Here is a 17,359-nt window from a genome sequence, read left to right as displayed (position 1 = left end):
TATGGATAATTTTTTTTTTCCGTTGTGAGTGTATTAGTGTAAAAAATAGTGATAATTGTGTAATAAAAAAAAATAAAGGTAGTTTTACGGTGATATGGTTATTTATAGAAATAAAATTATTGTTTTGGGACGGACAAAAATGGTAAACAAGACTATTGTATTATGACGGAATGAGTAATATTTTTAGCGGATGGAAAGAGTAATATATTTTTAAAAAATATTAAATTTTACTATCGTCGGTTTAAGTATTTTATTTATTTTTTGCATATTGATCTACGTATCAGTTAAGAAAAAATTACAAAAAATACTTTCATCAGTCGTACTAATATAAGAACATTTATACAGAAAAATTATACAAGTATAAGAATATTGAGCCGGACAAAATGAGTGAGTATATTTCAATTTTTTGAAAAAATTATATCAAATATTAACTTTTCACTATTATTTGTTTTTATCAAAATTTTATTTCCTCCGTCCCACCCACGTACCGTATTTGGAATGATGTAATTAGTTAAGAATGTATCTGTGAAAATAATTATCCTATAATATAAATAATTATAAATTAAGATTAAGATAACAAATTAGTTTAATTTAAATTAAAAAAATTAAAAAATTAAAAAATAAAATTAAAATGTGTAATCATTTGAAAAAAAAATGACATGAAATATGAGACGGACAAAAACGACGACAAAGACATAGTATGGTACGTGGGATGGAGAAATAACTTTTAAAACAAAAATTTTAAAGAAATAAAACAATATTCCCTTCATTCCACTTCAAAAAGTTAAGTGGAGGTTTATAAGATATTTTTATATTTTAATTTTATATATAAAATAATATTATATATACAAAATAATATATTTATAATTTAAATAAAAATTAAGAATAATTTAGCATTAATATATAAAAATAATACTTTTAAATAAAATAAAAAAATTTGAAAAAAACATTTTAAAATGATACTTAGTCATGTTAAAATTAATTAAAATATATATATATATATATATATTATAAATGTGAATGGAGAAAACATTATAAAAACATTTGGCAAGTGGACAAAACCCTCTTCCTCATCCTTTCTTCAATTTGCTCCCCACTATCCATTTCTATCTCTCTCTCTCTCTATGTGATGAATTTGTGTAAGAAAGGCAACACATATACACATGCAACTGCCAAGAAATTAAAGAAAACCACACTTTAAACCTAGCTTTCTTCCTTTTCACATATACATACATACACACATATATATATAATATCAAAAGTGTGTTGTGTTTTTATCTCTTAGCTTTCCTTCTTTCTTTCTCTCTCTCTAAGCTTTCTTTCTTTCTCTGTCGTCGTTGGGTGATTGTGAGTGTCTCTTTTTGCTTTTGATCCATCGATTATGGATCACGATACTAATTCTCATTCTCAGTGGCCACACCACCTGCACCTCCAGGTAATTTCTTTTCTTTTCTTTTCTCTACCTCCATCATTTCATTACATTAACTTTCTTTCTAGGGTTTCGTCTCGTTTCGTTTTGTTTGATTTGGTTTGGGTTTTTCTATGGCTGAATTATGATCACACATACACACAATATATATAGATATACACGTATTTTTATCTCTATTCTCTACTCTCTCTCTCACTATAGATACGCATATATATATATATGTTTAATTCTTAGCTTGTAGTGTAATTTCTTCCTTTGATGTTCTAACCCCACTATGTCTGTCTTCTTCTTCCTTTATGTTTTTTTGCATTCAAATTAAACTTTCCTAAATTTGATCTTCATTTCATCCCCATATATATACATATGTATGTATCTACTTTTTACTCCCACTACCACTAAAAGCTAATAATTAAGAAAAGCAATTTACCTTGTCTGTGCATATACATATATATATATATACATATGATTTTCTTTACAAAATCATTTAATTTGTTCTTCTTCAAAAATATATAAATTATTACATGAGAGCAGCAGGGAATTGGAGGAGCTGTTGTGGTCGAAAAATCAGGTGTAGAAATTAGGAAGGCAATAATCGAAAAGGAAAAGGAAAAGGGAGGTTTGAAGTGCCCGAGGTGCAGTTGTAGCAACACAAAGTTCTGTTATTACAACAACTACAGCTTGTCTCAGCCACGATACTTCTGCAAAGCTTGTCGAAGGTATTGGACTCAAGGAGGCACTCTCAGAAACGTCCCTGTCGGTGGAGCTTCCAGATCAAAGACCAACAACAATAAACCTAATTCGATTTCCAATCATCATCATCATCAAACCAGCAGCAGATCGTCCTCCAAGAAATTATTTCTTTTAGGATCCTCGTCTTCGTCGTCTAATTCTTCGTCTTCAACTACAGATTTTCTTCTTCCAGGGCATGATTTGAATTTGGGATTCGATCAGCTAATCCCTCACTGGTCTGAGTCGGATCAATTTGGGGGTTTTCATCAAAACCCTAATTTCATCACCCACAGCCATAATTATAACCTTCATCATCATCTGCCAATTATGGAGCTTTTCAAGAGCGGGGATTCCATTTCTGATCATCCTGCTGCTGCTGCTAATGGTAATGGTAATGGTAATGACCTCCTCCTCCAGGTTTCGTCTGGTTTTAATATTCCTGCAGCTCATGATCAGTTGAGAGGGTTTCCAGTTGATCATCATCATCATCAACAACAGATCATTAATGGGTATAATACTGCTACTAATAATAATCAGCAGCAGCAGCAAGCGCAGGATGAGGTGGAAAGAGGATCATACCCGTACTGGTTTAATGGAATGTTGTCTGCTACTTAATTCTTGGGTCTTAATTAATTAATTTGCCTTTTTTTGTTATTAAAACTTTTTGTTTTGAGGATGTGGCGGTGGTGGGATCAAGAAATTAGAAATGCTGTATGAGTATATGCATGTCAGGATAGCTTAAAGATGAAGAAGATGAGAGAGATGTGTGTTTGTTTGTTTATTCCTCTTGCTGTTTTGGTACTTAGATTTGTGTAATGAACAAAATACTCTAGACTTGATTGTTTCTGCTGCCTGTTTGCTTGTGTCTTGTCAAATATATATATATATATATATATATGATGTGGTGGTGTCATTTTGAGTTACAATTCCCAGTGCACATTGTAATAATATATGATGCCTTCCCTAGTTTATGGAGAATGTTGTTCTTTTCTAGCTACCCTCTACTAATTCTTCTCGATTAATTCTCCCACAAAGATTTTTTTTTATTTTTTATTTTTGTTATTATAGAGTATGTATGTTAGTGGGATTGATGATTGATTGATCGATTGATTGATTACACAAAGATGAAATAAGATGGGATGTACTGATAACTGATTACTATATTTTATGTTCCCAATGTAAAGCAGGCTGCGGTGTAGTGGAACATACATATACTCCTATAATTAATAAGTGGAGTATACAAACTCTTTGTTAATCTATAATTATAACAATACAGGACTATGTCATCTTCAAAAATCAATTATTATGTTACTTCTTATTTGTTTTTTTTTTTTTTTTTTTTTTTTTCGATGTTTTAAAAATATTAGTATTATATTGAAATATAATAGAAATAAAGTAGAATTAATTAAAATAATTTTATTAATATTGTGTGATATAAAAAGTAATGACATTTGTGTAATATATTGCAAGTTGTAAGGATATTTGTAATGTTAAGTAGATAGTTCAGTTATTAAAAAAAATGGATATTTTGTTATGAGACGAACTAAAATGAAAAAATTGATATTTGTTATGAGATGGAAAAAATATTTATATTATATTAATAATATAAATAATATTCCCTCCGTCCCAAACAAAGTGCCACATTTATTTTTGGCACGGGTTTTTAGGTGAGTAATATTAAGTATAATAATTTAGAAATGAGGTGATGTGATGAAGAGATAAATATATATTTTATTTTTTTATTTGGATGATACGAGGGAGTTAAAGTGTGGGGGTAAAGATTAAATATAATTAATTATTTCTTATTTTGGAAATGTTGCAGGGTGTTTGAAACATATAAAAAATATAATATTGCATGGTGTTTGGGACGAAGGGAGTATATAATTAATAATAATATTGTGTATTGTTTATTAACGCATTATGCTAAATTTTAAATTCAGCATTGCAGTAACATTCCCATATATATATGACTGAGTCCGACTTCGCTTGCTTGCTTGCTTTTTTTAATTAATTTGGCAAGTACCTAAAATATTCAGAAATGAATTGAGGTCAGAATCGAATATATGGAGGAGATCTACGCATAACATATTCGCTCAGTGGGATAAATGGGCGTTTTATTGGTTAAAATTTGAAATATTATATTTAAATTTTATATTAAAATAATCCTTGACGAAGTATTTTATAAAAAGAAATATATATATATTTTGGGTTTTTTCAAAAAACACAATAGAGAGGATTAGTTTAGATTGGATGGATTGTGGCAAGTATCAAACCACACGGAGGATGATATATGTTGCTTTCAAGTATTTTTTGTTTTAATAAAAATTATTTCTATGTCTAGACAAGAGATTTTTAAAAGTTATGTTAAAAGGTTAATATATTATGTGATATTTTATATAAAAAAATATGTATTAAATTTGATATTTTTACTATTTTTTTAAAATTAAAAAAAAAAGAAAAAAGAAAAAAAAAAGAAAATGGCTAAACGGAAAATTTGTGTTGTAATGGGCCATCATCAATTCAGTTAGGATGGCATTGGGTTTTGGTTGATGTATCGGTCATCCATCCCCTGCCTATTGCTATTTATAGATATCCTGTTTGCCTGCATGCCTTCTCATTTCGGAGTGTGTTTCTTTTTCATTTAAATAGAATTAAAATTAAATTTTTGCTTAAATAATACTACTTCCTACGTAAAAAATTAGAACATTTGTATCCTAACATAAAATTAAGAAGAATAAATATTTTATTAAAAAAATTAATAAAAAATAAAAATTAAAGAGAGAATGTAATAAATATAGTGAAATTTATTGTAAATAAGTGTTAACAAGAATAATAGTTAAATATTGATTTATTAATTTTAGCAAAATTAATAATGAGATAAATTTATTTTTAAATAAAATAAGAGTAAATTTGAGAGAGAGATGAAGTAGTATTTAATATAATATTTTATTAAAAAAATATGAATATATTTTTAAAATAAATAAAACTATATACCGCAAATAATCTATACATAAATTTAAATTTAGCGACAGCAAAAAAAAATACATAAATATCTCAAACCACAGCCTTGATTGATTGGTTTCTTGTTTGCAAGAATGAATGGCGGGTAAAAAACACGGTCAGGGACACGAAGAAGATATCATCATATCAAATCAAAACATGCTCCTCCACGGCCACTGCCCGCCGCTGCCCGCCGAATCCCAATCCCAATCTCCGGCAATAAACACCCCACATGTTACTCATCTCGCAACATTTCTTCCATTACTCAACTCCACCACCACCGCCACCGCCTACGCGGCGGCGCTCGACGCCTGCAGCCGCCTTGAGCTCGGCCAACAGCTGCACGCCCATCTCCTCAAGGCCAGCCTCCGCCGCCGCGAGTTTGTGCAGACGAAGCTGCTCCAAATGTACGGGAAGTGCGGCCGTACGGACTATATGGCTCAGGTGTTCGACGAAATGCCTGAAAAGAATCTCTATACTTACACTGCCATTCTCAACGTTCTCTTGCAGGAGAATCTCTTCGAAGAAGCTTTTTCCTACTTAGAGAGGCTAATCAACGATGGGGTCGGCCTTGACTTCTTCATCTTTCCGGCGGCATTCAAAATCTGCCGCGGCTGCGGCGGGGCAGAGCTGGGGAGGCAGTTGCATGGTGCCGCCGTGAAGGTCGGGGCGGCACGCCATGCATACGTAGGAAATGCATTAATTGACATGTACGGAACGTGCCGGAGCTTCGGCAACGCCGAGAAGGCCTTCAGGCACATGCCAAACACCGATTGCGTATCGTGGAATTTGATGATCATGGCTTGTGTTCGTAACGGGAAGTTGTTCGAAGGGATAGAGGTTTTGGATGAGATGATGAACTTGAAGGGGAGTTTTTTGAATCCGAATCACACCACATGGAGTGCTTTGATTGGTGGATTGGTTAATCACGGATACGACGAGGACGCCGTTGGGGTGTTGAGGAAGATGGGTCGATCGGGAGTCGAACTGAATGCCCGGGTTTTAGGAGATGTCGTTGCCGGTTGTTGTAGGTTGAGGAAGGCGAGGCTCGGGGAGGAAATCTACGGGTACATTATGAGGCGGGGATATATGTCGAGCACATATCTAGTGAACGGAGTGATCGATCTTTATTGTAAGTGCGGCGACATGGGAAGGAGTTTTGAGGTGTTTTTGAGGTTTTCCGGGAGAGATGAAGTGTCCTTTAATACGATGATTGCGGGATATTGTGTCGATGGAGACGTCGCAAAGGCGAAGGCTTTGTTCGATGCAATGGAATATGAAGGGGTATCGAAGGGGTTGATTACTTGGAACTCGATGGTTTCGGGGTACGTCGACAACTTAATGTTCGACGAGGCTGTAACGATGGTAACGGAGTTGATGTCGGAAGGCGCGATCGAACCCAATTCGTTTACGTTGGGTAGTGTTCTACACGGTTGCGCTGAGACGGGTTCTCTACGACTGGGAAAAGCCGTCCATTCCTATTGCATAGTCAGAGGTCTCGAAACGAACCTGTTCGTGGGCACTGCATTGGTCGATATGTACTGCCGATGTCGGGATCTCGAAGCTGCGGAGAGAGCGCTGCGCTGGGTGCCTGAAAGGGACGTCGTTATATGGAACGCCTTGATTTCGGGACATGCTCGTTGCGATAAAATCGATAGCTTAAGACGCATAATGCAAGAGATGAGAGACGATGGGTTTGAACCGAATGTACATACCTGGAACAGGGCGATTGCGGGATTAGTCAAGAACAGCCATCACGAGCTCGCGTTGCAGTTATTTTCCGATCTCCCGGTGAGGCTGGATATCTACAGCGTAGGAATTATTTTGCCTGCGTGCTCGAGGTTAGCTACCGTGGAACGCGGCAAGCAAGCGCACGGATTTGCAATCCGGCGCGGCTATGAACGGGACGAGTACATTGCAGCTGCCCTGATAGATATGTATGCGAAATGCGGGTTAATAACATACGCGAAACAGGTATACAAATGGGCAAACAATCGAAATCTGGTAATCCAAAATGCAATGCTAAATGCATACGCCGTGAATGGATTTGGAGAGGATGGAATTGCCTTCTTCCGAAGAATGCTAGCTGACGGAGCTAAACCCGACCGGGTGACTTTCCTCGCTGTTCTATCTTCGTGTGTTCACGCAGGATCTGTCGAAGCCGGACTTGAATTCCTCGACATGATGGCGGCGTATGGGGTGACGCCGGGATTGAAGCACTACACGTGTGTAGTCGACTTGTTAAGTGGCTCGGGGCAGCTCAAACGAGCGCACGAGATAGTTGAGGAAATGCCTGTGGAACCCGACCCTGTGATTTGGGGCGCGGTTCTTAAAGGATGTATTAGCCGCAGGGAGTTCGACCTGGGAGAAATAGCTGCACGTAAACTCATAGAGTTAGAACCGGATAATTCGGGGAACTACGTAATGCTGGGTAACTTATATGCTTCTGCAGGGAAATGGCGTCAATTCGGCGAGCTAAGACAGCGGATGAAGAACGAGGAAATGCATAAGATTCCGGGGTGCAGTTGGATCGAAGACAAAGATGGAACACACGTATTTACGGCATGCAGCAGATCTCATAAGCAAGCGAAGGAGATTTACGACATGTTGGATAGCTTAACAGCGCATATGAGATTAGAACAGATAGAGCTTTAAGTTAATGTAAAACTTACAGCTTAAGGAGCATTCGAAGGATCGAGCTGCCCTTTGTGAAACTCTTACAAGTTCTTCGTCGCCCCCTAACACATAAATCCAACCATGCGATCCTGCGATCCCAATTAGTAAACCAACGCAATTTCTACTATAAATTCAGCGAAAAACACGACTAAAGACAACCCTAACGAAGGCTTAAAGACAAGTACATGAGAAATATAGACGACAACAAAGTTTTTATCATGAATTTCACATGACTGTACAAAATGGACACTTTCAACAAATGGTGTGGAATACTTGAATGGCTATAAGTACATCAGATTACTAAGCACCAAGAGTTACCAGTTCTCCTTAACAATTTTTGGCTTCTCCATAATGAATTTACCCTCCTTGTATTTTTGCGATGCATCATAAGCGCGTTCATATTTCCACCCCAGCACTTCGCCGCAATCCCTACAACTTATGTCGGCAACTGTGTGGAGACCAGTCATCAGATTCCTATCCTCTCTCGCTCCCACGACAATGTTCATCGCATGTGAGAATAAAAATGCCCTGCCATGTCTTCCCTGAGATGTATAACACATCATTGGATATGAGATAAAGTTATGCTTTCCGGTTAGAACACTTTTTTCTGGTCCAAGAAACTAAGAAGATCGCCATACCAAAATGATAGCTATAGAAGTGCGGCATGTATGGCAATTACAGTTGTTAAACAAATAGAGTAGTTAGCGAGCCAAGCTCCCAGCTCATTAACAGCTCAACTCTATAGAGATGAATGAGCTGAGCTCAAGCTCAAAATTATTATTTCTTGTAGTTAATTTGATTGAGCTCGTTAGTAATTGTATATTTGTACCATTTTATATATTAATATAATATTTATAGTTTTTTATATATAAGTTTATATTTTTAAATATTTTATTATAACAAATTTTAAATAAAACTAAATATAATTGATTTATATATTAAAACTATATAATATGCATAAACTTCGAATCGAACTCGACCTCGAGCTCAAGTTCGAGCATTATGAGCTGAGCTCGAGCTTAACAAGCTGAGTTCAAACCGCTATTTTAACTCAAAGTCTAAAAAAGACCAAATCGAACCTGTACCGATAACTTATTCGAATCAAGGTCTAACAACAAATACTCTAGTTCACTCAACTCGTTTCATAACTCTAATGGCAATATAACCCCACAAAAATTTCAGCAGGGGATCAGGAAATATGCATTGTAGTTGAGTTTGAAACACAAAAAGGCCGAACTATGTTTTCTTAGGCATTAACAATTACTCAAATCTTGTGGCGAAATCAAGTTAAGATCAAGTAGCATGTGTTGAATATTGTCACGCATTGCTAAATGTGTAGAAACTCCCCTAGTATATAAGGGTGAAGGGCCACTCTACCTATCACCAATTAGTTTTAGGTTGGATGCCCGGATCCCTTCTAAACAGCATGAACCTTTACCTCGAGCTTAAACCTATTTCTTCAAGTTCAAGCTCAAGTGAACTTGGCAGTTCAACGTTCGTCAGCTTGAATATATAAGGTGAAAGCCCGAGAGTAAATTGAATTTGTGATACATGAAGCTACTAAACGCGGCTGACATTCATGCTCAAGACAACGACGAGTTTATTGAGCTACTTGCAATCTTGAATCAACAAATTTCAACGAAACTCTACACACAACTTGGGAAGCATGAAAAACATCGGAAACATGAAAACGACACCCCACAAGATATAAGAACATTCATAACCTGACAAAGCTTTACCTGAAACGCCTTAGAGATTATGTCGTCATGAAGAGAAACATGGTTCCGGCATTTGTAGCAGCAGTACAAACGAGGGCCAACAAATTCACCCATTGATCGATCAATATCTCGGAGCACAGAAAACCTAACCGGTATCAGAAAACAGGAATTAAAATGCCCCAACAAGTTTGAATATAATTTAAGGATAATATATAACCAAACTTCCGCCATTAGCAAACATCATAGCAAGCTCACAGATCGTCCAAAATCACTGCATCAAAACACACAAATTTCTATGCAAAAAATGCCAAAAACTGGAATATAAACTGTAAAACGCCTCGTCGATCGACAAAATTGAGGCACAACAATTTATTAGGGAAAATATTGCAAATGAAACCGTATACAGACGGTGTTCTTCACCTTAAAGGAATCGATCGCTGTGCTCAATTCTGCAACATAACACGAAAGCAACCGTATCTGTTGATTCCAAAACTACGCCTAATCGGATTGTAAGATTAGGTAAATACAAGCGCCCAAGAAATCAGAATTCACCGATGTATTAATCAATCGATTGGTTTCGAAAAGGACAGGACGAGTTCTACTCACAGCAGTCTACAGCGAGCAAATAATAATAGAAAAGAACTGCGCACTGCATATCAGATGGAATTGACCATAGTTGGAAAAGTTAAAACATTTCTTTCTTCAACCGCAATAATAAGAAAATAATATAAATAAATAAATAAGGAAATACCGTATTAACTGCCGCCATTGAAGCATGATTCCTTGCTCGGAAACGGCACGAAAATGCTAATTTTGTCGTTTCATAGTGGAAGTGACACCCCGATTTCCTGAAGGAGTGCGGATTTTGTTTCTCTGCAGAAGCCCACACCCATTTTCTTGAATTGATTTTTTGAGTTAATTCTTCCTTCCTCTTAGTAATGGCACACTTCTGTTTTTATTTTTGTTTGAAGTTTTGGATTTTGAATTGAGAATCGAAAAGATTGAAATATAAATAAGTATTGACTTGGTGTTTGGAATGTAAAATTAATTTTTAGTAAATAAAAAATAAGTATTTGATTTGATTTTTTTAGAGCAAAATTTTGTGTGAATAGTGAAAATCCTCCGAAATTCTCCAAACAAACACACTTTTAGTGTATATTTTGTGAATTCTTAGATCAAATTTTATTATTCATTAATTTTTTGTAAAATGAATTATATTAATATTTATTTTTTATTTAATATATTCTATTAAAAATTAATTTTACTTTTAAAATATAAATTGTCACAAGTTCACTCTTCACAACAACGACTTGCCTGAACTATTTTGATTTATTTTGTATAAGAACAAATAGTATGTGTTTACTACAAAATGAATAGTGTAGATATATGTTTGAAATATATACCAAATATAATCTATAATTATTGTTACGTACGAAATTTAGAATTAGGTTAAAAGCCCAAGGTAAAAAAGAAGAATGGGCCTGGCAATAGGGTTGATTGAACTGGCTGAAGGACACCGTGAGGAAATCAAGGAAAATAAATTTATTTATTTATTTCTAAGGAAAATACAGGACGGAAGGTTCTCAGGTCGGTAGGTCCTCAGGACGGAAGGACTTCAGGTCGGTAGGTCCTCAGGACGGAAAGACCTCAGGTCGGAAGGTCTTCAGGTCGGTAGGTCCTTAAGACGGAAAGTCATTAGGACGGAAGGACCTCAGGTCGGTAGGTCCTCAAGACGGAAGGACCTCAGGTCGGAAGGTCTTCAGGTCGGTAGGTCTTCAAGACGGAAAGTCATTAGGACGGAAGGACCTCAGGTCGGTAGGTCCTCAAGACGGAAGGACCTCAAGTCGGAAGGTTTTCAGGTCGGGAAGTCCTCAAGACGGAAAGACCTCAAGTCGGAAGGTTTTCAGGTCGGGAGGTCCTCAAGACGGAAAGACCTCAAGTCGGAAGGTTTTCAGGTCGGGAAGTCCTCAAGGCGGAAAGACCTCAAGTCGGAAGGTTTTCAGGTCGGGAGGTCCTCAGGACGGAAAGACCTCAAGTCGGAAGGTTTTCAGGTCGGGAAGTCCTCAAGGCGGAAAGACCTCAAGTCGGAAGGTTTTCAGGTCGGGAAGTCCTCAAGGCGGAAAGACCTCAAGTCGGAAGGTTTTCAGGTCGGGAAGTCCTCAAGGCGGAAAGACCTCAAGCCAGATGGTTCGCAAGTCGGGAGGATTGGCGGTCGGACCCATACTATTGTAGATTGGCAGTCGGGCCAAAAGAGCGGAAGGTCTGTGGTCGGCTCAAGGAGTGAAATATAGGGAATTTTTGGTCTGCTGGGGACACGTGTCAGCATAAGAAAGGTTGGAAGACGGTTGAGAAGGAGACGTTGTAACCGTTCGGGTGACGGTTTTCAGTACGGTTTCCCAGGGAATATTTAAGGATTTGGATCATCATTTGGCAAGGGATCTTCAATCAACTTCAACAAAGCAAAGTCAGATTTGGGGATCACCACTTTAAATTTCAGTCTTTTATTTTCCAGTTTATTTTCTGTATCATACAGTGTTTAGAGATTCCTAATCTCAGGCACTAATTAATCAAGTTTAAGGATATTTTCTATATCTTTGAATTTTACTTTATTTTTGTTGAAAAATTACATCAACAAATTGGCGACCACAGTGGGAGCAAGACAAAATTGCTCATTCCAATTCCGGCGATAATTTCATACGTCTTAGATCCGGCCGAATCATCGGAAGGGTCCATATGGCAGGGTCACAACCGCAAGCATCTTCGACACCGGTGGGAGAATCCGTTCCACCACCCATTGTGCCAAATGCCGGGGACATCCCACAACCACCAACTGATTGGTGGTCTTATGTTCAACAAATGAACAACCAGCATACCTTGGTTATGCAGAATATGTTGCGTGAGCAACAAACGAACATGTTGCGTGAGCAACAGAGTCAGTTGCAGAACATGATAGATCAAGCATTGTCAAGGGTTAGTCTTCAACCCACTCAAACGCCACCAGGAGTGTCACCGTCCAGACCACAGGCAAATTTCGCAGGGCCATCATTCGTGGATAGTACATTCCCAAGTGCCACAAATCCCAACCGAATGGATCGGGGAAAAACTCCTTTGACTTTTCCCAACAATGTTCCACTGGGACCAAGGGTTACCAATTCGCAGCCGAACAATACAAGGGAGGACAGGCCTGAAGGATATATACATGATCCGATTCATATTCCTGTGCAGGATCCGTTCCAGGTTCCTGATCATCAACGCTTTCATGTAGATCCTGACGAGATTGCACATATATTAAGGGATCAGTATGGATTAACTCCTCAGATGGCTAACCGCCCTGCATATCAAAGACCTTTCCCAGAAAGGATCATTCATGAACACCCTCTCCCAAGGAATTTTCGACCACCCGACTTTCATGCATTCTCAGGGGAGGACGGATCTTCCACCATAGAACATGTTGGTCGGTTCACAGCACAATTAGGAGAGGTTGGCAATAACCCTTTTTATAAGTTACAGCTGTTTGGTTTGTCTCTTACCAGAACGGCGTTTTCATGGTTTGTAAGTCTACCTCCTGGACAAATTCAGACATGGGAAGGATTGGAAATGGCATTTCACGCTAGATTCTTTAATCCTTTACCAGTTGTTTCTTTAACTGATTTACTTGAATTGAGACAGTATCCAGAAGAAACTGCTTCACAGTTTATAGAAAGGGTGCGATTGATGAAGGGACGATGTCCTACGGTAATCAGTGAGAAAGAGATGACCAATTTAGTGGTCCGGAATATGCATAATCGTTTAAGAAAGGCACTCACTGCCCTGGATGTTGAGGATTTGGCAAATCTTGCATCCAAGGCAGGACGTCTAGAGTCTTTGTTCAGAGAGGAAGATCAGCATAACAGGCGTAATAGAGGCCAACATATGGCGAGTATGGGAACAGAAACATGCGACTTTGATTTTAATCAGTCAGAAGAGATGGCAGCCGAAATCCTTTCTGGAAAACCGTATGTATGTCCTAAATTGAAGCCAGTACCAGGATCTGAAGGAAAGGAGCAACCGACCTTTGATAGTTCGAAAGCTGATGAAATCTTTGATATCCTACTGACTGATGGGCAGATTCGTATTCCAAAGGGCCAAAGACTTGCCACTAAAGAAGAAATCAAAGGGAGACCATATTGTAAGTGGCATAATTCTTTCACACACACTACAAGTCAGTGTACTCATTTTAGGAAGGAAATTCAAAAAGCCATCAAGACAGGTCGGCTCAAATACATCACTTTAGGTGTAGACCAGCAACCATTTCCGAAACTAACAACTGCAATGGTTGACATCCAACCAAGTTCGGAAACAAGGAAAAGTTCGGTCAATAGTGGACAAACAGGGGAGCAAACTAGTCCCGGAAAAAAGAAAGGGAATCAGCCAAACAGCAGCCGACCGGAAGAACGACTCAAGGTTGTTGAAAGGCCAGTCGCTGAAAAATGGGACCGTCCAGACGGTTCTTTTAACGTGGAAGTGAAGGAAAAGGTTTTAGTGAAAGACCACCCGACCAGAAAAACGGGTTCAGTCGGGAACGATTGGGCTCGAAATAAAAAGCCTTTACCCGTTGATATAGATCCTCGTTTCCCAGGTATGAATCGTACACAGATTCGCAATGCCAAACGCAGGTATGCTGCAAAGTATGGGAAACGAGTTCCTGCAGTGCAACAAAGAACCGACGAACAAAATGCGGCCGACCACTTGACAGGAGATCAGTCCATTAGAGTCTTTACAGAACAAACGACCGACGAGCAGGGAGCGGCCATTCAGTCTCCAATAAGTCGGTCCAGTCGGGTCTGGTCAGGAAAGCAACCGAAGGACGGATTAGGAGCTTCCGACTATACCAAAAGAAGTTCGTCGGGACAGGGGAAAGGTAAGGGAATGGCAGATGAAATAATTAAAGGTTTTAGATGCCAACATTGTGAACGGATCAACATCAATCCATCTCTGGAAGAATTTCGTATTGAATCCTTGACGGTTCAATCTCGAAATGAGACGAAGGAAGAAGTGGTGCCTACAGAGGAAAATTCAAGATCTGTTAAATCTCGTCTGGGACCACGAATCCCTTGTCGAATGACAGAGGTTAACCAGATGAGTGATGAACCGACGTGGGCGAGTCTGGTAGATGATATTATGGACGAACCTTTATGGGCATTCTTGGCAGATGGCGAATTAGAGGAAACAGAGTGGGCAAAGATTACAGATTCTGAGCCTCAGTCGGAAGTACCTTCAATTGTGTTTCCTCCTATTCCAGAGGGTGCGAACTCCCATTTGAAACCCCTGTATGTTAATGCTCACATTTGTGGGAAACCAATCACAAAGGTTTTCGTGGATAATGGAGCAGTCTTTAATGTTATGCCATTGAAGACTCTCAAGAAGCTAGGGAAAGGAATTCATGATCTGTCCCCTGTGGAATTCGAAATGACAAGTTTTACAGGGCAGCCGACCAAGCCTGAAGGTATGATGGTTGCCACAATTGAGGTCGGACCAAAGAAAATTTCCACTGTTTTCTTTATTGTGGACGCAGATACCACATACTCTCTTTTGCTGGGACGAGATTGGATTCATGCCTCTCAATGTGTGCCATCAACCTTGCACCAACAGTTAATGTTCTGGGAAGGAAATCAGGTCTTTAAAATGGAAGCGAATGACAACCCATTCGACGTAACAGAACAAGTGGAAGAGTCAGTGTTTTATTCTAGTCATTTGGCTCCGATGTCTCAGTTGTATATGGCCAGGGAATACCCAAACAAGGGTTATAAAGTCACTGGCCAGAACTCGATGTTCTATTAAAAGAACACCTTTATTGTATGGCTCATGATAAAGCCACACCCATTTCTGTATAAGTTGTTTGTAATGGAAGATACAACTTTAGAAGTATGTAGTTCTCTTATTAATAAGTTCTATTTAAAGCAGTTATTACATAAAGTAGAAAATAATAAAGAGATTCTGGATGTTCACCTCCAAGAAGATGAACAATTTCGTTGGCCCGACTTATTAGAAAAAACAGAACCAACAGCTTCATCACAAGACCCGTTATTGGAGTTTAATTTAGGAACCGAATTGGTTCCAAAAGTGATCAGGTTAAGTGGTTATTTGTCTAAAGAGCAACAAACAATGATGCTTGAAGTTATTAGAAACAACATTGATTGTTTAGCGTGGGATTATTCAGAGATGCCTGGTTTGACAAGAAGTCTAATAGAGCATCGATTGCCCATCAAAGAAGGTTGTAAACCTTACAAACAACCTCCAAGGCGAATGAGTCCAGATCTGATGCCTCAAATCAAGGAAGAAATCCAAAAACTTCTCAAAGTGGGTTTCATTCAACCTTGCCGTTATGCGGAGTGGCTGGCTAATATTGTGCCAGTGGTCAAGAAAAATGGTAAGATAAGGATATGCATCGACTTCAGGGATTTGAATCTAGCTACCCCTAAGGACGAATACGTGATGCCTATGGCCGACATGCTGATAGATGCAGCAGCAGGGCATAAAATCCTTAGTCTGATGGATGGCTATGCAGGTTATAACCAAATATTCTTGGCAGAAGAAGACATTCCTAAGACAGCATTCAGATGCCCAGGGGCTTTGGGTATTTATGAATGGACAGTCATGCCATTCGGGTTAAAGAATGCAGGGGCAACTTACCAAAGAGCCATGAATTCAATCTTTCATGATTTAATTGGCAGATCTATGGAAGTGTATATTGATGATGTTATAGTTAAATCTGCCAGTTTTGACGAACATTTGAGAGATCTTGAAGAGGCATTTGAAAGAATGAAGAAGTACAAGTTGAAGATGAATCCGACCAAATGTGCTTTTGGAATATCAGCCGGGAGCTTTCTAGGATTCTTAGTTCATGAGAGAGGAATTGAAATTGATGCCAATAAGGCTAAAGCCATTCTTGATAGTCGGTCACCCAAGACGGTTACAGAAATCCAAAGTCTGTTGGGTAAGGTGAATTATTTGAGGCGTTTCATTTCTAATGCTGCTGGCAAGGTCAGACCCATTACTAAATTGTTGAAAGCTGGAAAAATTGCCTTTGAATGGGGTCCCGACCAACAAACGGCTTTAGATGCTATCAAGCAGGCATTGGTTCATCCTCCAGTCTTGATGCCTCCCAAACAAGGTCGGCCACTCAAACTTTATTTGGCAAATACATATGAAGTGGTTAGTTGTTTATTGGCGCAGGATGGTGATGACGGGAAGGAAAGGGCAATTTACTATCTCAGTAAAACCCTTACAGGACCAGAACTGAATTACACTATGCCAGAAAAAATGTGTTATTCATTGGTCTTCGCTTGCACTAAACTCGAGCATTATTTGCTGCCCAGAAGAGTTGAGGTCATATCAAAGGTGGATCTCATCAAATTGATTTTACAGAGACCTACTATGAAGGGCAGACTCATGAAATGGGCCATCAAATTGGCTCCTTTCGATCTTCAACATTCCCCGCTGAGGGCAATTAAGGGACAAGCAGTAGCCGACTTCTTGGCAGAATTCTCACAAGTCGGGTATTCTCTTTGTGATAGTGTCCGACCATTTAGTTGTGCATCATATCTGGATAATCTACAGGTCGGATGTGTGCCTTATATAAGTACCAGAACATGGTTGATGTTCTTTGATGGTTCTACCTCTGGAAACAAATCGGGGGCAGGGGTCTTTTTGCAAGGACCTGATGGTCAAAAGATCAACTTACAACTACGATTGGAATCCATGACCCATAATTCGGCAGAATATGAAGCTTTAATTTTGGGTTTGGAGGCTTTAATTGCCAGGAAGG

The 17,359-nt window shown here is 38.5% G+C and overlaps 3 protein-coding genes across 7 annotated transcripts; 2 read left to right on the top strand and 1 right to left on the bottom strand.

Annotated features, from left to right (window-relative positions):
• Nucleotides 1-1,105: 1,105 nt before the first annotated feature.
• LOC127256132 (dof zinc finger protein DOF4.6-like) lies at nt 1,106-3,129 on the top strand. 2 transcript variants are annotated; one of them, XM_051281973.1, is made up of 2 exons: nt 1,106-1,435; nt 1,964-3,129. In XM_051281973.1, the coding sequence occupies exons 1-2, from the start codon at nt 1,382-1,384 to the stop codon at nt 2,771-2,773; spliced, it is 864 nt and encodes a 287-aa protein (XP_051137930.1). In that variant the 5' UTR covers nt 1,106-1,381; the 3' UTR covers nt 2,774-3,129. The 2 variants fall into 2 exon arrangements, with proteins under 2 accessions (XP_051137930.1, XP_051137928.1); XM_051281971.1 differs by having other exon boundaries at nt 1,108-1,435; nt 1,961-3,129.
• Nucleotides 3,130-5,160: 2,031 nt separating this feature from the next.
• LOC127256394 (pentatricopeptide repeat-containing protein At2g13600-like) lies at nt 5,161-7,834 on the top strand. Its single transcript, XM_051282391.1, has one exon. It carries the CDS (start codon nt 5,258-5,260, stop codon nt 7,811-7,813), a length of 2,556 nt encoding a protein of 851 aa, XP_051138348.1. The 5' UTR covers nt 5,161-5,257; the 3' UTR covers nt 7,814-7,834.
• Nucleotides 7,835-7,925: 91 nt separating this feature from the next.
• On the bottom strand, nt 7,926-10,513 carry LOC127256395 (protein yippee-like At4g27745). Of its 4 annotated transcripts, none has more exons than XM_051282394.1 (3): nt 10,304-10,513; nt 9,574-9,697; nt 7,926-8,376 (listed from the first exon to the last, which is right to left on the bottom strand). In XM_051282394.1, the coding sequence occupies exons 1-3, from the start codon at nt 10,327-10,329 to the stop codon at nt 8,149-8,151; spliced, it is 378 nt and encodes a 125-aa protein (XP_051138351.1). In that variant the 5' UTR covers nt 10,330-10,513; the 3' UTR covers nt 7,926-8,148. The 4 variants fall into 4 exon arrangements, with proteins under 4 accessions (XP_051138351.1, XP_051138349.1, XP_051138350.1 ...); XM_051282392.1 differs by having other exon boundaries at nt 9,574-10,201; nt 10,304-10,510; XM_051282393.1 differs by lacking the exon at nt 10,304-10,513 and adding an exon at nt 9,973-10,272 and having other exon boundaries at nt 9,574-9,823.
• Between the last annotated feature and the right edge of the window lie 6,846 nt (nt 10,514-17,359).

This window comes from Andrographis paniculata, unplaced genomic scaffold (genome assembly GCF_009805555.1).
Source record: "Andrographis paniculata isolate CXL003 unplaced genomic scaffold, ASM980555v1 Contig55END, whole genome shotgun sequence".
NCBI classification, from domain to species: Eukaryota; Viridiplantae; Streptophyta; class Magnoliopsida; order Lamiales; family Acanthaceae; genus Andrographis; species Andrographis paniculata.
The sequence above is the reverse complement of the archived record's forward strand: the minus strand, read 5'-3'. Positions and strand labels throughout refer to the sequence as shown.

Coding starts and splice junctions, on each gene's coding strand:
- LOC127256132 (XM_051281971.1), top strand. CDS start 1,382: ATGGATCACGATACTAATTCTCATTCTCAGTGGCCACACCACCTGCAC. Junction 1,436..1,960: donor CACACCACCTGCACCTCCAG/GTAATTTCTTTT, acceptor ACATGAGAGCAG/CAGGGAATTGGAGGAGCTGT.
- LOC127256394 (XM_051282391.1), top strand. CDS start 5,258: ATGGCGGGTAAAAAACACGGTCAGGGACACGAAGAAGATATCATCATA.
- LOC127256395 (XM_051282392.1), bottom strand. CDS start 9,783: ATGGCGGAAGTTTGGTTATATATTATCCTTAAATTATATTCAAACTTG. Junction 8,377..9,573: donor TAATCTCTAAGGCGTTTCAG/GTAAAGCTTTGT, acceptor TATACATCTCAG/GGAAGACATGGCAGGGCATT.